The sequence below is a fragment of the Daphnia pulicaria genome, chromosome 2 (genome assembly GCF_021234035.1).
Source record: "Daphnia pulicaria isolate SC F1-1A chromosome 2, SC_F0-13Bv2, whole genome shotgun sequence".
Classification (NCBI taxonomy): domain Eukaryota; kingdom Metazoa; phylum Arthropoda; class Branchiopoda; order Diplostraca; family Daphniidae; genus Daphnia; species Daphnia pulicaria.
The window spans coordinates 8,560,505-8,576,358 of NC_060914.1; the positions used below are offsets into that span (position 1 = coordinate 8,560,505).

A 15,854-nucleotide genomic window follows, 5' to 3' on the forward strand; every position below is an offset into this window, starting at 1 on the left:
GGGCACTAATATTGGGTACTTACTGCACCAATTAAAAAAATTAATACTGAATCAAAATCTTTCTTAAATAAACTACAGCCGTAAAAATATAAATCAAAATCAATCCCTATTTAAATTGCAGTCGCGTCGTCGACTACCAGGTGGCGGTTGTGTAAGTCAAGGCCATGGTTTAAGTGAAGTCCCGCCTTCTCATCTCAGAGGTCTAAATAAACTGTAAGCACATTTGAGTTTTGACACGGTTCACACACTTACTCATTTTAGTGCTTCGTTATGCTCAATTTTGTAACTTTGACTTTACAATTCTTCTGACGCAACAATATGATATAATATTAAATTATTTATCACAAATTTCTCGAATAAAACCTACCTGAATTTGGCCAAGATCGTCTCATTTGATGACTTTATTAATTTCTCTTCTTGGATGACAACAAAGGTAATACAAGTGATGTTTTTTTCTATAAGTGAGCTACAGCATCCAAGGATCAAGACAGTAATTTCACAAATGTTCATTCAATAGATGGAAGCTAAATCTGCCAAAGCAAGCCATGACCCTAAAATTTGTTGGGTAACTCCAGAAGATGTTCTCGAATCTTTAAATTATATTCGCCAATTTGGGGAGGATGACAAACCAGTTCAATTTAGTGAGTGCTTCCAAGTTTGGGGTAGAGGGAGACCAAGACCAAGTGTGGATCATATCATTTTACCCAATGGAACATCACTGCAGTCCAATTTCCCCCAAGAAAAATCAACCAAAGGCAGAGGTCGTGGAAGATTACTACTACTTGAAAACATCTCAGAACAATATCAAGATCCTTGTCCCACAACTATGTTCGATTCAAATGATTGTAGCTGTGTTGATAAAAAAATGAAGAAGTTTGGGAAAGGCATAGGGAAATCAAATTTGGCTTATACAAAAATTACACTTAAAGATCTTGAAGATAAATATAACAGAGCAAAATTGTTGGGTAGCAAGAAGCCTATATTTGACATTGACAATGATTTCCCTCCCCTGCAATAAACATACATGTGTGACCAGTGATATTAGTTACTCCTTAATACAAACTTGCATGCAATCATTTTGAATTTAACAAGTACAATAGAAGTTGCTGTTGGTCAAGATTTAAATAAGACCACATTGTTTCAATAGATGTTTCATCTAGTTCTCCAAGCTTTAATGCATCAACTGCATATTGCAATGACTGAGGTTGGAATGAATTGCTAGAATTTTCAAAGACATCAATAAGAATTCGGCTTAATTGGGATTCTCCATTTCCACATCTTTTTAGATTCAAAGCTAAAAGTGTTTGTGTCATCAGATTCTTTTGGTTAGATTTAATAATTGAAAGTGTTTTCAATGCTTCTGGAAAATATCCCTGGCGAATGAAAGATGAAGCCAAAAAGTGTCCTGAATAAATAAAAGGTTGTTTTTAAAATGTAAGTTCAAAGTTGAAAACAAACATACCAGAGAGAGATTTCTCTGTTTCATTTTCAGATAGTTTTAATGCTTTGGTAAAAAAGCTAATTGCATTTTGGTAATCATTGAGTTGGAGAGCTGTTTGCCCTGCTTCCATTGAAGTAAACCATGCCAATGATGCATCATTTGTGCTACCAATGGCTCCTTCATAACATTCATAGGTGGTGGCTTGTTCATTTGATAAGGAAAACGTTCTTGCTGATTCTACAAATAGGTTGTTATACTCCACTCCTGGCCTGACACTGCTTGATCCAGCAATCAATCCAATAGACTGTTCCAATTGAGCGGCTGCCAGCCTACATGCCGCACTTAACTCAGTAAATCCGAGATCAAGTTGTTGCCGACTTAAACTCTCTAAAATAATAAGATTTCATGTTAATAAATCAACATTAAAAAACAATAAATCTTACCAAAGCCATCAACTGCATCTATGACATTTGGCCTTCTAACTTCTTGCCTAAAGCCAACAAACTTCTTTTTCAATTGGGCACTTATACTTCGATACGCCTTTAAAAATTCGTCTTTTTCCAATACATCCATAATTCAGAGTTTTTCTGTCAAATGCGAAACCAGACGACAGCAAAATGTAAACAGTTCGTGGTTGCCTGATCAAAATATAAGTTTTCTTTTAATTAAAAATATTTTTTTTTTTTTTACTAATTACAAATGTATTATACTTTTTTTATGATATTAATTTAGTAAACTAAGCGGCATTTTATTTATTATTGAAAAGTAGTGTATTTTTATGAATGATTCAGAAATCAGTAGACGGAAAATACAATATTGGGAAATTGTGACGTCACCTGCCTTCCTGGGCGAAAAGAAAAGAGTGAAATGGATATATTTGGACACTTAAAAGGCAAAACAAAAGGAGAATGTAAAACCAATGAAATTAGTCTATATTTCAGAGAGGATTCTAACAGAAATATGTAGTTGCATTCTGTCAATGGAGGAAAGATAGATGCCAGTGAAAAGGAAAACATTGACAGACTGGAGCAACAGAATGAGCCAAAAATCCAAGTAGCTAAAGCTGAAATAGCGTTAACTGGAGAATGAACGAGTTTGGGCCGTCAAAAGAGTATAGCGTGACTAGAAGGCAGCAAGAACAAAAGAAAAAAGTTCAAAATTTAAAGGAATTGAATGCATTTTTCAAGTCACTAAACCAAAGCAGTCCTGATGTATGATTGCATTGAAAACATTACAAGCCTAAGCTTAAGTGTGTGAAATGTATCGTAGATGAAGCGTACTGATTACAGGAGTGAACGTTGGAAGAACCTCATCAACACGAGAAAATGAATGTAACCCAAAAATATGGCTTGAAATCTCACGACTTCTGTCAACGCGCCCATTAGTTGTCCACATTTCATCCATAGGTTTTTATGCTCATCAAGAAAAAAGGGAAAAAAGTTCCAGTCAAAAACGCAATGTGAAAATTAAAGAAGAAAAAAAAATGTGGTTTCAGGTATCATTCCTGCCGAATTCAAAATTGAAATTTCCCGGTTTTTTTTCAAATTTGGGAAAGTGGCGGAATTCAGGAGCTGAATTGCACAGCAAGACGAGCAAGAGGTCGTGTTGTGCAGTGGCACGATGCTAGCAAGAACGCTAACATCAGATAGAATTAGTAAGGTGAAGCCATTTCCTACAAAAAGGTACACTTCCGCTGACGCCTTTTCTGCGGTTCCGGCCGGATGACTGATCGTACAGCTTCATCAAAGACCTACACAACGTTGATAAAACTTATTTATGTGACAGAAGTGAAACAATAATGCTTATCATACTGATTCACTTATACTCGCATACCTGTTTAAGCCCTCTTTGTGTTAGAGCGGAGCATTCCAAATATTTGACAGCTCGAATTTTAGAAGCCAACTTTAGACCTTGTTCTCTCTTCATAGGAGACTGGCCTTGTTCAGCTAACATAGCCAACGTTTCTCGATCTTCTCTAAGATCGATTTTGGTCCCAACCTAGTAAAACAAATTTTACCTTAGAATTTACATTCTGTGATTTACTAAAGAAATTAATACCAAAAGAACTGGAGCATCAGGGCAATGATGCTTGATTTCAGGATACCATTTTGATGTGACATTCTCAAATGATGATGGGCTGACAACACTGAAGCAGATGAGGAATACATCAGTCTATGTAAAAGAAAAATTAGCAATGAACAATTAATAACATCTTCAGATTTATCACCTGTGGGTATGAAAGCGGTCTTAAACGATCATAATCTTCTTGGCCAGCAGTGTCCCACAAGCCTAAGCTGACCTAGACATTGAAAATCAGAACATTTTTACTTATAGCGAATGGTCGAATGACTTTTCACTCTGCTCTGGCACTTACCGGAATACTATCACAAACCATGGGTGCAGAATAATTGTCAAATCTGTGGGGTAATGGAACAATTAGGATCGCAAACCAAAAATTAACAAGAATTTAACATCTATAAACCCGACTTACACAGTAGGCACATATTCTCCTGGAAAGGAATCAGTTGTGTATGAAATCAACATACAAGTTTTGCCAACAGTACCATCTCCTACCACAACACATTTGATAGGTCGTCCAGAAGACATTTTGATGAGCCTAACGATGAAAAGAGAAAGATCCGAATTGTGTGCGAGTCACAACTGTTGTAATCTTGTAATTTGAGACACGGCTAGTAATGAGTACGATGTGTCATCTTCACTCGGGAAGCCGGGTATAACAAGAAAAACTTGGCGATCGAAATTAGAAATGTCAGAGACGTTGTGAGAGATTGATTTCCAAGGAAAATATTTTAGCGATAATGACGGGATGAGATAGAAGTTTCAAAGTCCACAGATTAGATGAAGCCTCACTTAGTCTCTTGTTGTTTCCCAGCAGATACATCTGGTTCTGGGATAGTTTTCAGTTGAACGCCATCATGGGTATTCAGCGCCGCCCAGGGACGATTGAGTCAACTGAGCGAGTGAAGCATTCGACGCTTCAATTGATTAATTCTGGGGGCCCACGCAAAACGACGTTGAACATGCACGCTCTCTAATCATAAAGCATGCAGCCAACTGATGTGCTTGTTCTCAAGTAGAACGAATTCCTCAATCCTATTATATAAGGGCCTTTTTATCTACATGAGGCTTTTAATGGTGAGGTTGCTGACCACGTATTCTAGCGGAAATTGGTCTGCGAAATCTCATCACCCAACTTCCTTTAATTAACAATGGAAAACGAAAATACCGTTTCTGTCTGTTGTGTAGGGGGAAATCAACATTCCGATTCCGGTTGATTGAACAGAAGCGAACCAGATAAATGAAAATGATAAAAGAAACACTGATTTTTTCAGTGCTGATTTTGGATTGCGGGAAATTTTAACTATTATTTTTATAAAATAGTTAATTATTTTTAGTCACGCAAATTCGCAATAATTGTAAACCAAGTTTATAATTTACTAACCCTACTAGACTATTAAAACAGGGTTTATTTTGATTGACGAATCGTGACATCGTGTGTGATAGCTGATAAAATCTTCAGGAAATATGCGGATAGAATAATGCAATATATTTTTATGTCATATTTTTATTGTTATTATTTATTCAAATATTTATATGAACTGGCGAAGAATTATGTCAATCAAAATTTTAAATTATATTTCTTGCGATGTACGGTAGATGGCGAATGAGATGAAGTAAACACGTGTGTTATTCTGAAAAAGCACACGCTTAAAAAGAAATGTTGACTCAACTTTTGATGTAAAAAAATTGTAATTTAAATAACACAGTTTCGAAAGCAATTTTACACATATAGTTATGGAACCTACGAAAGCTGCAGCACCCGTTCTTTCAGCAGCCCAACAAAAGAAATCTATTAATGGATCTACCAAAGTTCAGAAACGAAAAGTGTTAATCAATACGCTCGATTCTCCTTTGGATCTTGAATGGTATTGTTTTTTAAATTGAGATGTTGAGTACAATTTAAATATACTTTATTCTTTAGGCCGCGAATAGGAGCAGTGAAAGAGGAAGAAGTCACAAAATTACTTGCCGAGTATAATGTAGAAAGTTTACAGAACTCAGGATCAAATTTAACATGAAAATTTTGTTTGTCATTTAGATACCTTTCTCCAGTGAGAGCAAATCATGTTTATACATCCAAATCTTCGATTGAGGCCATGTCAAAAGAAGAAAGAACTGAGTGGCGGAAAACAGAAAAAGCAAAAGCAAAGGAAGATGTAGAGGAAAGCAAATCTAAAATGTATCTAGTTCAAATGTTGATGGAAAATTTCATTTAATAATGCTAAAAATTTGAATTTTTCCAGGTGTGACTTGATGGTTGGTTTTCGAGATGTGGTAAAGGCAGCTGGAAATGGTCAGACCTGTGCAGTTTTTTGCGAAAAGACTCCAGATCCCCCAATGCTGACAAGAATGCTGGCTCCTTTGTGCCAAAACAATGGCATTCCCCTTTTTGCTATCAAAAACTTTAGCACAGCTGTAAAAAATCTGTTAAACATACCTAGATGTTTGACCATGGCTCTTAAGGTAACATACTTAAATAAAATCACTATTAACATCATTAACTTAAAATTTTTTTCCTAGTTAACAGCAAAGGAGGAGACTAGCCCACTCAACGCCTTTTACAAGAAAAATATGGAAATTTATGAAAGTTGTGGGCTTGCAGTTCCGGAAAAAAGTTTGGGATCCATTGGTACCGATTCAGCTGCAACAGTAGCAATACTACCCGTAAAAGACCAAAAATCTTATACCAGAAAGGAGATTTTGCCCGTTCCCACCAGTTGCAACAACGAACGGTTTTATTTAAAAAAGAGTGACCGTGGTTGCCGCTTCGTACCGGGAGTGAACACGAATCCTTTGAAAGTGAACAAGGACGCAGATGATACAACGTCAACCGCCATGGAATTCATTGCTTTGAGCGCCGATCCAACCCCTCATTTGCCGGCATCGACCAAGATACTCCGATACCACAAAATCAAACAAATCCAACCCAATGAGAATAAACAAGAAAAGCGAACAAAGAAAAATTCAAACCCCGGCGAGTCGGCTCCAAAGAAGAAGAAGAAATGAATCGTCTGCGGCAGTCATCATTCAAGTAACGTGTCAGATTCGATCACAGACAAAAGCCTTTTTTCCTGGTACAATCATGTGAATACAGCAGAGAAGAAGAAAAAAACAAGCTACGTGGTACCTCTATTTTTTTTCTAGTACGTATGTATCCGATGAATACGTGCATTACATTAAAACACTTGAGGGGAAAGGAGAGACAGGTGTATTCGAGAACGGCCGCTAGGGAGAAACTCACGTATAAGTGTGACGGTTATGGAGTCGAGGCTCTCAGTCGTGCGCACCAACCGGTTGTCTTCACACGGCCGCCAGCAGCACTTCGTGCAAGAGTTGAATGAAGTTTATTTGAAAACCGTTTTTCATCCGTTTTTCTTCCTGGTGCGATCAGTGGTGGTAGTGCGGTCTCATCTCCTTTTGCCGATTCGCCCCGTTTCTCACGTTGGATTAACAAATATTCTAGTTGACCTGACAGGTAATTCACATCAAGTGTTAGATTTTTCTTCTAAAAAATTAAAAAAAAAAGAGCTCTCATTTCGAAATGAGGGCGTGTTCGCCCGACCTTTTAAAGCGTTATCCGCTTTTTTCCCGTCCATCGTGATTGCTCGTATATGTACATACCCACACAGTTTTTGGTCTGCACCGTTTCGGGTGCCGTAGGCGACCGACGTAAAAGAAATAAAATAAAATCGCTGCTCATTGTAGCAGAATCAACAAGCTCAGTGCAGTAAATATTTGAAAGGATTCTCGCAGCCGATTCAAACGCCGTTTAAAACATCAACGAATCCCGAGTTGAATCGGGCGTGGTTACAGATCGTTTCACGCGCGTCGTAGTTCGGGATTTTTTTTTTCAAATCTTCCCCCCTGCAGAGTATAAGTCACTTATTCGGTAAGGTGTTTCATCCGCCCGAAGGTAAATCGTCTGTACCGCTAAGGTTATTTTAGTTTGACCGCATCCTGAGGCAGCCGATTTGGGAATTACATGCTGCCGACTCGATAAGGGTGGAAAGCGAACAGGGTCTTAGTATGGAGGAGGAGTATGTGTTATGAAACGTCCACTGTTGTTGTTGATGAATTTTCGTTGTTCTTCCTTTGGTTGGCCAGGAGAAATCTTCACGATTGCTCCTTGTTTCGAGACGCAAATCGAGGGCGCCACGTACGAAAAAGGAGTTGGAAAAAGATTGGCTGTTAAAATAAGAAGAATGTCTCTCCCCTTTTGTTTTATTACTTTGGATTTTTTTTTTTTCGCAACTCGCTTAGAAAATATTGAAATATGAAATGTAGCGCACTTGCAATTTCTCAATGTCTTGGCACACTTATTATTTTTCTATTCACCCGTCCTGTCCATCTTTTCTGCTAGTAGTTAGTTAAATTTTTTCAAATGTCCTTGTGCGCGCGCTGTTTGAAAAAGAGACGCGCCCTTGAGTCTTTTGGTTCTATTGTGAAGGGCTTCGTGATTTGCATATGGAATGAAGCCAGCCGACTTTGATCCGTATTAGGCCGTTATGGCCCGTGAGTCAGTCCCAGAAGGCTACAGACGTCTATAAATCACTCAGCAATGCAGTAAAAGTGATTTTTCTTCTTTCTTCTTCATGCCTCAACAGAGATATTTTTATATATTTTTATTATTTTATTATTTTCTTTCTTTCTTTCTGTTAAGGTATGGCGGCTAGAAGTCAAACCACCATCCAAAAAAGGATCCGGACCGGATCGTTCAGGCTCCGGTGTGGCATACAGGTATGTTAGGTGGTGTAGGCTCATTAATTACTCTAGTGCCACTAAATTCTTTCCAAACAAATGGCCTTGACGTGTCGATTTTTTGTTCTCTCTCTCTCTTGAAATAACATTCAAGGCAGTCAATGAGGTCGCCATCGATAACGCCAAGGTGACAGGCTGCGGAATTGCTTTAGATCCTCATCTCGTCGTCGGCAGACGGCTCCTAAATAATAGAGATTCTTCTCCAAAAACTATTCTTCCGGAACGATCCACTCGGATGGCCATCGCCGGTCGACAGTCACCAATCGCCACTCAATGGTATAAATAGCCCGTCATTTAATCACCGATTGAAACGCGAACATGATACGCAAAATTTTCGATTAGCCAACATTTTGTGTAATACGAAGAAAGTTGCTGTAATTTAACCGACAGGAAGAAAAAAAAGAAAACTTTAGAATTTAAGATGACAGTGTTATTACATTATATCGGGTCCCGTTTTTTTAATCAAATTATTCGTGTAGAAAAGCGGCATGTGGTCTTTAGAGTAGAGCAATTGAGAATTGAGGAAACAAGTGAGGAAAGTTGTCAAGATGTTGTTAACCTCAATATTCCGCCTTTCAATAAAAGATGATGAAGTGGTTTTCTTTTTATTCCTTTGATGTATGTACGCACGGACACAGTCGAGATGGCGAATGGAACGAGAGGCTGAATCCAGAGCGGAGAAACCTACGGCCCGACGTCGCCATTGAGCGACGCCCGTCTATCATGAAAGCCGCAGTACAGCAACAACAGCAACAACAACGACGCCCAGGCCCTACTAACCCCATTGCGGTAGGACCAGCCAAAACAACCGCCTCAACAACACCAACAGCATCTTCGAGAATTCCTCGGCTGCTGTTCAATGTGTCGGCCGGCACTCCGCATCGAGCCGGTGCCTACGTCGGAGCTTCGCCGGACTCTTCCGGCACGATGATGGATCACAACGATTCGTCGCTGGATTTGAGTCAAATCGGCCATAATCGGAGCAGCACTTGCAGCAGCCAGAGCAGTAACAGTAGTCTGATCGTGTCCAGCAAACCGAGTCGCCTTCTTCCGCCCGGAAGTATTGTCTCGGCTAAATTGGCCGCTCACTACCAAGTAGGTCGTTCGCATCTTGTCCAACAACAATCGAGTGTTCGTGCTACCGCTGCCGTTTCCGCTCTACACAAACCGACAATCAAATCGAAACTGCCCGTGGCAACGTCGTCCGTCAGTAAACGCCCGGAATGTCGGAGTACACGGTCGCTTCCGGAAGGATCCACGCGGACAAGAGTGACAAGTGCGACGACTCGTGGTACTCCTCCTCCTCCTCCTGCTATTACACAACAACAACAACCGAATAACGGAAGACCCAAAAATGTTGTGCGTTCCGTCGTTCCATCGACGTCGTCGCTGCGGAAAACGACGACGCCCGATCGTGGAAGCGTGTCGAAGAAAAAACCCAACAACACAGCCGGAGGGCTTCAAAAGAAGGAAGATGAGGGTGGAATGGAATGTGTATCCGCCCGAGGCGGGGGTGAAATATCTAGGGGGTCTCAAGGTAAACCGGAGGGTTCTTTGTCTGACCCCAGAATAACCCCACCGCCACCACCGCCACCACCATTACTACCTGACGGAGTAGACAACCACCTGGAAAATAATGTAACCGACTCATTGCTCAGTCAGAGTGCCAAGAGTGAAGAGTCGACTACTACCAGTGCTAGTGCCAGCGAATCTTCTGGATTATCATCAATTCCGTCCTTCCATTTGCATTTAAACTCTCATGGAACAAAAGTTGAATCAGTTGTGCTGATCCGTCAAAGTGAATCGATGGCAGGACGTCCGGTTTCTTACCACGAGTCGTCCGAGGAGAAGTGGACAGTGCGGATGAGCATTCCGGCGGCTGAAAGCAGCGAATTGCTGACGCGATTGGAGTGCGAGCGACGCAGCATACGTGGAACCTATTTGGATGAGGCGCCTTCCGTGGCCGCAGATGTCGAGTTGATGGAGCTCCTGGAACGCGACATTCTCATAAGCCAACAGCCAACAACGCCGCCCGACGAATCCGTTGAAAATCCGCAACGTTCTCTTTCCTTACCCAAATCTTTCCTCGCCACCAAGTACGGACTGATTGGATTCAAAGCGGCACTGCCCAGGTAAATACTAAATAATAATAAACGACTGGACAAAACGTACTAGGTTTGTCCAACAGGTTTTTTCCCACGACTCCCCCGTTGCTTTTCCATCCGTTAGAGTATGGACGCACGCCTCCCTCGGAATTGTTTTTTGATAGAATTCATTTTGAGAACAAAAGGTCGCGGCGAAACTTTCCCCCCCGACCTTGGAGTGACAATTTCCAAAATGCTAAAAGTGAACGTTGAAATTGTAGATAAACTACTGCTGGCCAGCGAGTTATATGTCACTTTCACTGCGATGGAATCCCGTCGGTTTCCATGGCGACGGCGATAAGCGCAATTTTTTATTTTTCAAAAGTTTTAAAGTCTGAAGGAGTTTATCGGTCGTCAGTTGATTGGTAACATTTGCCCGGTTTTCACCTATGAACGTGCCCGTCGGTGGGAAAAAAGGAACGGGCGTGCCCAGGCATTAAGTTAGTTCAACCTCATTAAACAGAAAATGGTATATCCGATTGACCAACAACGTCAGCGGTTAGGAGCGAAAAAAATTTCGTAGGGGGGAAGGTTATTGAGTCAGTTGAGAAATGGACGGCCAGGCTGGCGAAAGTGTCGTCCGGAGACGGATCAAAAAGAACGGTGCTGTTGCAGCTAATCATCATCGTCAACGCTGGAGTTTAGCCGATCCCCAACAGGTGGCCGGTCGAACGGATCGGCAATCCATTTGTTTCAGTGCTGGATTCCTATCTCTTTCACCAGCCCGAAAACCGGCCAGCAGCAGCAGCCAGCAGCAACCAGTCCGTCAGCCGAATAATTGGCGACACAGTTACGCTTGCGATGGTGATGCAAGTGAACAAGTGAACAAGAAAAACAAATTGGATTCGATTCGGGAAGAGGAGAATGATGTCGCCGCTCGCAGCGCCACTCTACGGGGCGATTCATTCGCAGCCTTGAGCCTGTCATCGTAAGACCAAATTCAACGCTAAAATAACCTGCCGTCTCACCCATAACAATATTTTTTCTTATTATGACGGAGAGACGTGTGTGTGTGTCTGTCTGTCTGTCAGATTGGATCAAGACCTTTTTCGGGATTCTCGAGGTTGGGCGGGATTAAACGAAAAAAAAAACGTTTAGATTTCCAACGGCGAACAGAAAAAAAAAGTCTTTTGATATCCGCAAATGAGTCATGTTTCCTTCCTGTTCATAGCGTGGAAACTTTCTTTTTTCCCCCTTTGATGTTGTTTGATAATAATTCAACATATTTTATTTCTTTTTCTTTTTTCTTTTTTGGGTTATTTCAGCGTCCGGTTCCCTTGGAGGAGGACCGAGGGGAATCGAGTCACGACCTCGCAGACGGCCGCATCTTCTTCCCACCAGCATCCTCCTCCCGAGGTAAAAATAACACACGACTTGGAATAATAATTCGTCTAGCCCATAGGCGAAGAGATGCTGAGTTCTTTTCCCCAATCTGGGACATCATAATTGCATTAGCCGATGGCTTTTTAATGGCCCTTCAAGATGAGATGCCTAGATGGCGTGTCTCCCGAGAGGAGACTTTTCTAATGGCCCATTGATTATTATTAACTGGATGGAAAATTTTTTGTTGATTTGATAGCAGACTACTACGTCGAATGCGGCGCATACCAGTTTACCTCCAACCGGGCCGTCTACCTCACCTTCTATTTTGACTCGACGGCCTCCCGGAAGCGCCTCGATTACGCGGACAGCCCGTCGTTTCAAATCGACTTCATCGCCAGTTTTTATCGAAGATGACGATCGCGTTAATCGAAGTCACTCCGCATGGGATCTGGCAAGGTTACAATCGTTTTCGTTTTTAAAATTATTATTGTTATTATGGATGACTATCTCGACGTGTTTTTAAATTAAAAAATTTCCTTTTTATGGGCCGGACAGTCGACCTTGGTCGCATTTTGGTGAAATGTCGGTCAACGGGTCGGAATTGGCGGAAACGATCAGTGTGGCCAGCATAACCGAAGTGCACACGGAAGTCAGAGAATCGACGACGACGACGACGTCGTCGTCCAACAATTCGACATTGAGAAAATTCAGGAAAAGCTTCTCGTTGCGTTTGTCGCGACGGCCCTCGCAAGACGACACCGCCAACAACCAAGAGGTAATAATTTGACTTATTTCTATTGATCATCCATTTTGACTCCAGCCCCGCAATCAAAAACCCAACAGGAGGATCAAGATGGCGAATCATCTGAACAGCAACAACAACAACAGACGAGTCCCAAATTTCGTTTCGGTCCGCTGGTCTGGCGTGCCAGTCGTGAGCGTAACAGCAAAAAAGGTGCTGCAAACAAGGCAGCCCGCAACCTTAAATGCAATAGTGGCGATAGCGGCGTTCAGGTGAGACGCCATTTAAGGATTATTAACATTGGAAAATAACTCTAGTTTTACTATAACACATTTTTTTATTTTTATCTACGTTATACGTACTGATACCGGCCATCATCATTATTTACAGTAGTAGATCAAGTAGAGATAGTAGCTTTGGATTGCGCAAAAAGATAATGACCATTGCACGATCGTTAATCTTGCACCTGGTCTCGATTGTTTTTTATTTTATTTGTTCCAAATGGGAATTTAATGATTTTTAAGATTCGATTTTTTGGTGTAAATTCCTTGTGGCAGATGGAGACAACGTCGCAACATATGGACGAGACGGACACGAATGTTCGCCGGACTCAATCGGATTTGGGTGGCGAGGCGGTCATCGCAGCGGCCCTTCGCTCGACGCAGACGTGGAATCAGGCATCCGCCATTCCGGAAGCGGCAGCTAAAAATCGCTCCCGTAAATTGACGCGACATCTTGCCAAAACACATCTGAGACGCTCCGCCAGTCAACCGGTCGTCATTCTTCCCGCAGGTGCAGGAAGAATCCGACCGGACGGCCCTAGTGATGAAGATGCCGGCCTCTGTTTGTCCGAAGATGATAATCTCTCCGATTGTGGCAACAGCCCTCAGGTAAGCCAATCTAACGGGACGAAATGCGTATGACATCAAACATGACGCCCCAATTTTTTTTGTAATTTTTAATCCGCAGGCGGAAAATGAAGTGGTCCGTTACACGGCAGCGACGGAAGGCGTACTGGCCATTGCGCTCTGGGATCACAACGCTGTCGAATCGGAAGAACTGAGCCTCCAATCTGGCGATGTCGTTCACATCCTCGATTTATCCGATCCCAATTGGTGGTGGGCAGCTAGGGGGCAAATGTACGGATGGCTTCCGGCGTCTTACGTTCAGTTGTGCGAGCAGCCGTTCCATCGGCAACAGGGATTGGCCCAGGGCCAGAAATTTGCCAGGACATTGACTCCGGCCGGAATCGCTACTTTGCAGCATTCGGTACGGGCCAACGTGATCAATGAATTAGTCACGGCCGAGCGCGATTACGTGAAATTGCTCAGTGATTTGGTCGATGGCTACTTAAAACCGATGAAGAGCCGACCGGATTTGTTCTCCCATCAAAGAATCCAGTCCATCTTTGGCAATTTGGAGGCACTTTATCAATTTCAAAAGAGTTTTCTCGTCGACTTGGAACATTCGCTCAACTGGAACGCACTGGAAGACAGCGTGGTCGGCGGCTGCTTTTTGCAACACGTAATTTATTCATTCCCTTCCTTTTTTTTATAATGGAAAATGTAAAAATTTACAAACATTATGTCACAACCACAGATTCAGGAATTCGCCATCTATGCGACGTATTGCAACAACCAAGACCGCGCCGCTGCCGAAATGCAATTGTTGTGTGACGACATGCGCTACCTCCGCTTTTTTGAAGCGTGTCGGCTACTCCGGCGGATGATCCGACTTCCCCTGGAAGCTTTTCTACTTTCGCCCGTCCAAAAGATCTGCAAGTATCCGCTCCAACTGGCCGAATTGCTCAAACACACTCCGGTATGTAATAATTTATTCGTGAAAGTTTAATTTCAAACGACATTGAACTATAATCATTACTTTTTGCCAATTTTTTGAAGGACGAACACCCTGACCGACGCTTGGTGTCGCTAGCGCTCGATTCCATGCGCTCCGTGGCATATTTGGTCAACGAAAGTAAGCGACGTGCCGAAATGCAACAGTATCTGGTTCATTGGCAATCCGGAGTCGATCATTGGATGGTAAATCATGAATTTAAAAAAAATTTACCTTTAATAATATTCAAATTTAATTTTTTTGTTATTCAGGGAAGTGATATTACCACATTCAATAGCCGCTTGGTTCATCAGGGCGAACTTTTTAAAATATCGTCCAACGGATGGACCAGAGAAGTGACCTTGTTCCTATTCGACAAGGAGCTGGTCATCTGCAAGAAGGAGCTGATCAAACGCAGTTCGCTCGTCTACAAGGATCGTTTGACTGTCGAAGATATTGAAGTGCTGGAACCGCTGATGGCAGCCGTTGACGTCAGACCTCATTCATTCCAACTCCGGTCGTTCAGCAGGGCCAAAGCTTATTTACTGGCCTGTCGTTCGGCCCAGGACAAGAACCAATGGGTGTCGGCTATCCAACATCTCCAGCAACATCATTCATCGGATTGGCCCATTTTCCCGGCGCCGAATATGAACTTTGGCCGTCAGAAGATGTCCAGCAAAAGAAGTAAAGGTAAATAAACTATAGCCATCTATCGAGGGACAGTACGACTTTTATTATTGTGTGTGTGCAATTATCCGAAAAAGGAAGCTCGGTTGAACAGAGATAAACTATTTTTTCAATTTGTTCATAGCTGTAAAAAAATATATATACAAGCGACGTAGGTGGGCTCCATGCCCGAGAGCTGATTACGTCGTTTATCTACTAAATTCTTGGTTTTATTATTTTCATTTAGTCAAACAAAATCCGGCTCTTATTTTAACACTGGAGGAGGCTCACCTGACCCTGGAAGGTCGCGACCTACCTACAAAGCGAAAACCATAACATGTTGTAATCCCCCCATTTGATCCACATACACATATATAAATTAAATATATAAATAATGTATATGTAATCCCCCAATAATTGTAAATGTTCCATCCAAGAATAATTGAACCTTTCCCCCGATTTTTCCTCTAATCGTTTCCACATCGGCAAGTTGCAACTAGTCAACGTTTTGAGTACTTCATCAAATAAATAAAATAATTTTTCCCTCTTGTTATCAATATGGGTTCTATATTTTTGTGTGTGTTAGGAACAGTATAAAAGAACCCGACAGAAATAATGGGCTCGGCGGAAGAAAATTACCCGTTGTTTTTGGTGTAGTAACTGAGAAAATGATGATAAAAAACCTACACATGTGATAGAGGTTTATTCGGTTTCCGTGCGATATGGTGTTGCGTCAAGTAAAAACTATCGGTGGAAAATGTAGAAGGAAATGGCGGTCTCTGCACCATGACGGCGGTGATTAGAAAAACAACACACACAGGCTATGGTGGTTTGTGCGTCGCGGATCACGGCCCAACACCTT

The 15,854-nt window shown here is 41.8% G+C and overlaps 5 protein-coding genes across 7 annotated transcripts; 3 read left to right on the forward strand and 2 right to left on the reverse strand.

Moving 5' to 3' along the window:
- Positions 1-180: 180 nt before the first annotated feature.
- On the forward strand, positions 181-1,125 carry LOC124327485. Its single transcript, XM_046786422.1, has 2 exons — positions 181-433; positions 518-1,125. Exons 1-2 carry the CDS (start codon positions 422-424, stop codon positions 1,016-1,018), a joined length of 513 nt encoding a protein of 170 aa, XP_046642378.1. The 5' UTR covers positions 181-421; the 3' UTR covers positions 1,019-1,125.
- On the reverse strand, positions 1,024-2,069 carry LOC124327483. Its single transcript, XM_046786420.1, has 3 exons — positions 1,885-2,069; positions 1,463-1,828; positions 1,024-1,405 (listed from the first exon to the last, which is right to left on the reverse strand). The coding sequence occupies exons 1-3, from the start codon at positions 2,012-2,014 to the stop codon at positions 1,074-1,076; spliced, it is 828 nt and encodes a 275-aa protein (XP_046642376.1). The 5' UTR covers positions 2,015-2,069; the 3' UTR covers positions 1,024-1,073.
- Positions 2,070-2,192: 123 nt separating this feature from the next.
- Positions 2,193-4,398, reverse strand: LOC124327484 (ras-related C3 botulinum toxin substrate 1-like). Its single transcript, XM_046786421.1, has 6 exons — positions 3,933-4,398; positions 3,816-3,858; positions 3,669-3,740; positions 3,500-3,613; positions 3,275-3,439; positions 2,193-3,191 (listed from the first exon to the last, which is right to left on the reverse strand). The coding sequence occupies exons 1-6, from the start codon at positions 4,046-4,048 to the stop codon at positions 3,114-3,116; spliced, it is 588 nt and encodes a 195-aa protein (XP_046642377.1). The 5' UTR covers positions 4,049-4,398; the 3' UTR covers positions 2,193-3,113.
- A 732-nt stretch (positions 4,399-5,130) lies between these two features.
- On the forward strand, positions 5,131-6,638 carry LOC124327809. The gene is made up of 5 exons (XM_046786819.1): positions 5,131-5,388; positions 5,445-5,495; positions 5,562-5,702; positions 5,767-5,986; positions 6,044-6,638. Exons 1-5 carry the CDS (start codon positions 5,258-5,260, stop codon positions 6,527-6,529), a joined length of 1,029 nt encoding a protein of 342 aa, XP_046642775.1. The 5' UTR covers positions 5,131-5,257; the 3' UTR covers positions 6,530-6,638.
- Positions 6,639-6,684: 46 nt separating this feature from the next.
- On the forward strand, positions 6,685-15,545 carry LOC124327808. Of its 3 annotated transcripts, none has more exons than XM_046786816.1 (14): positions 6,685-6,998; positions 8,184-8,260; positions 8,376-8,557; positions 8,920-10,413; positions 11,691-11,781; positions 12,005-12,204; positions 12,304-12,523; positions 12,592-12,762; positions 13,048-13,380; positions 13,460-14,014; positions 14,090-14,311; positions 14,392-14,532; positions 14,599-15,016; positions 15,240-15,545. In XM_046786816.1, exons 1-14 carry the CDS (start codon positions 6,782-6,784, stop codon positions 15,326-15,328), a joined length of 4,410 nt encoding a protein of 1,469 aa, XP_046642772.1. In that variant the 5' UTR covers positions 6,685-6,781; the 3' UTR covers positions 15,329-15,545. The 3 variants fall into 3 exon arrangements, with proteins under 3 accessions (XP_046642772.1, XP_046642773.1, XP_046642774.1); XM_046786817.1 differs by having other exon boundaries at positions 12,008-12,204; XM_046786818.1 differs by lacking the exon at positions 12,592-12,762.
- Positions 15,546-15,854: the final 309 nt, after the last annotated feature.

What these genes read in the sequence shown, in the direction of transcription:
- LOC124327483 (XM_046786420.1), bottom strand. Translation starts at nt 2,014, where the DNA reads ATGGATGTATTGGAAAAAGACGAATTTTTAAAGGCGTATCGAAGTATA. An exon ending in AGATGCAGTTGATGGCTTTG is followed by an intron (nt 1,829 to 1,884) that starts GTAAGATTTATT and finishes TTATTATTTTAG; the next exon opens with AGAGTTTAAGTCGGCAACAA. An exon ending in AACAGAGAAATCTCTCTCTG is followed by an intron (nt 1,406 to 1,462) that starts GTATGTTTGTTT and finishes TTATTTATTCAG; the next exon opens with GACACTTTTTGGCTTCATCT.
- LOC124327484 (XM_046786421.1), bottom strand. Translation starts at nt 4,048, where the DNA reads ATGTCTTCTGGACGACCTATCAAATGTGTTGTGGTAGGAGATGGTACT. An exon ending in GACCGCTTTCATACCCACAG is followed by an intron (nt 3,614 to 3,668) that starts GTGATAAATCTG and finishes TCTTTTACATAG; the next exon opens with ACTGATGTATTCCTCATCTG. An exon ending in CACAAAGAGGGCTTAAACAG is followed by an intron (nt 3,192 to 3,274) that starts GTATGCGAGTAT and finishes AACGTTGTGTAG; the next exon opens with GTCTTTGATGAAGCTGTACG.
- LOC124327809 (XM_046786819.1), top strand. Translation starts at nt 5,258, where the DNA reads ATGGAACCTACGAAAGCTGCAGCACCCGTTCTTTCAGCAGCCCAACAA. An exon ending in GTCACAAAATTACTTGCCGA is followed by an intron (nt 5,496 to 5,561) that starts GTATAATGTAGA and finishes TTTGTCATTTAG; the next exon opens with ATACCTTTCTCCAGTGAGAG. An exon ending in GAGGAAAGCAAATCTAAAAT is followed by an intron (nt 5,703 to 5,766) that starts GTATCTAGTTCA and finishes GAATTTTTCCAG; the next exon opens with GTGTGACTTGATGGTTGGTT.
- LOC124327808 (XM_046786816.1), top strand. Translation starts at nt 6,782, where the DNA reads ATGGAGTCGAGGCTCTCAGTCGTGCGCACCAACCGGTTGTCTTCACAC. An exon ending in TATTCTAGTTGACCTGACAG is followed by an intron (nt 6,999 to 8,183) that starts GTAATTCACATC and finishes CTTTCTGTTAAG; the next exon opens with GTATGGCGGCTAGAAGTCAA. An exon ending in ATTGTGGCAACAGCCCTCAG is followed by an intron (nt 13,381 to 13,459) that starts GTAAGCCAATCT and finishes TTTAATCCGCAG; the next exon opens with GCGGAAAATGAAGTGGTCCG.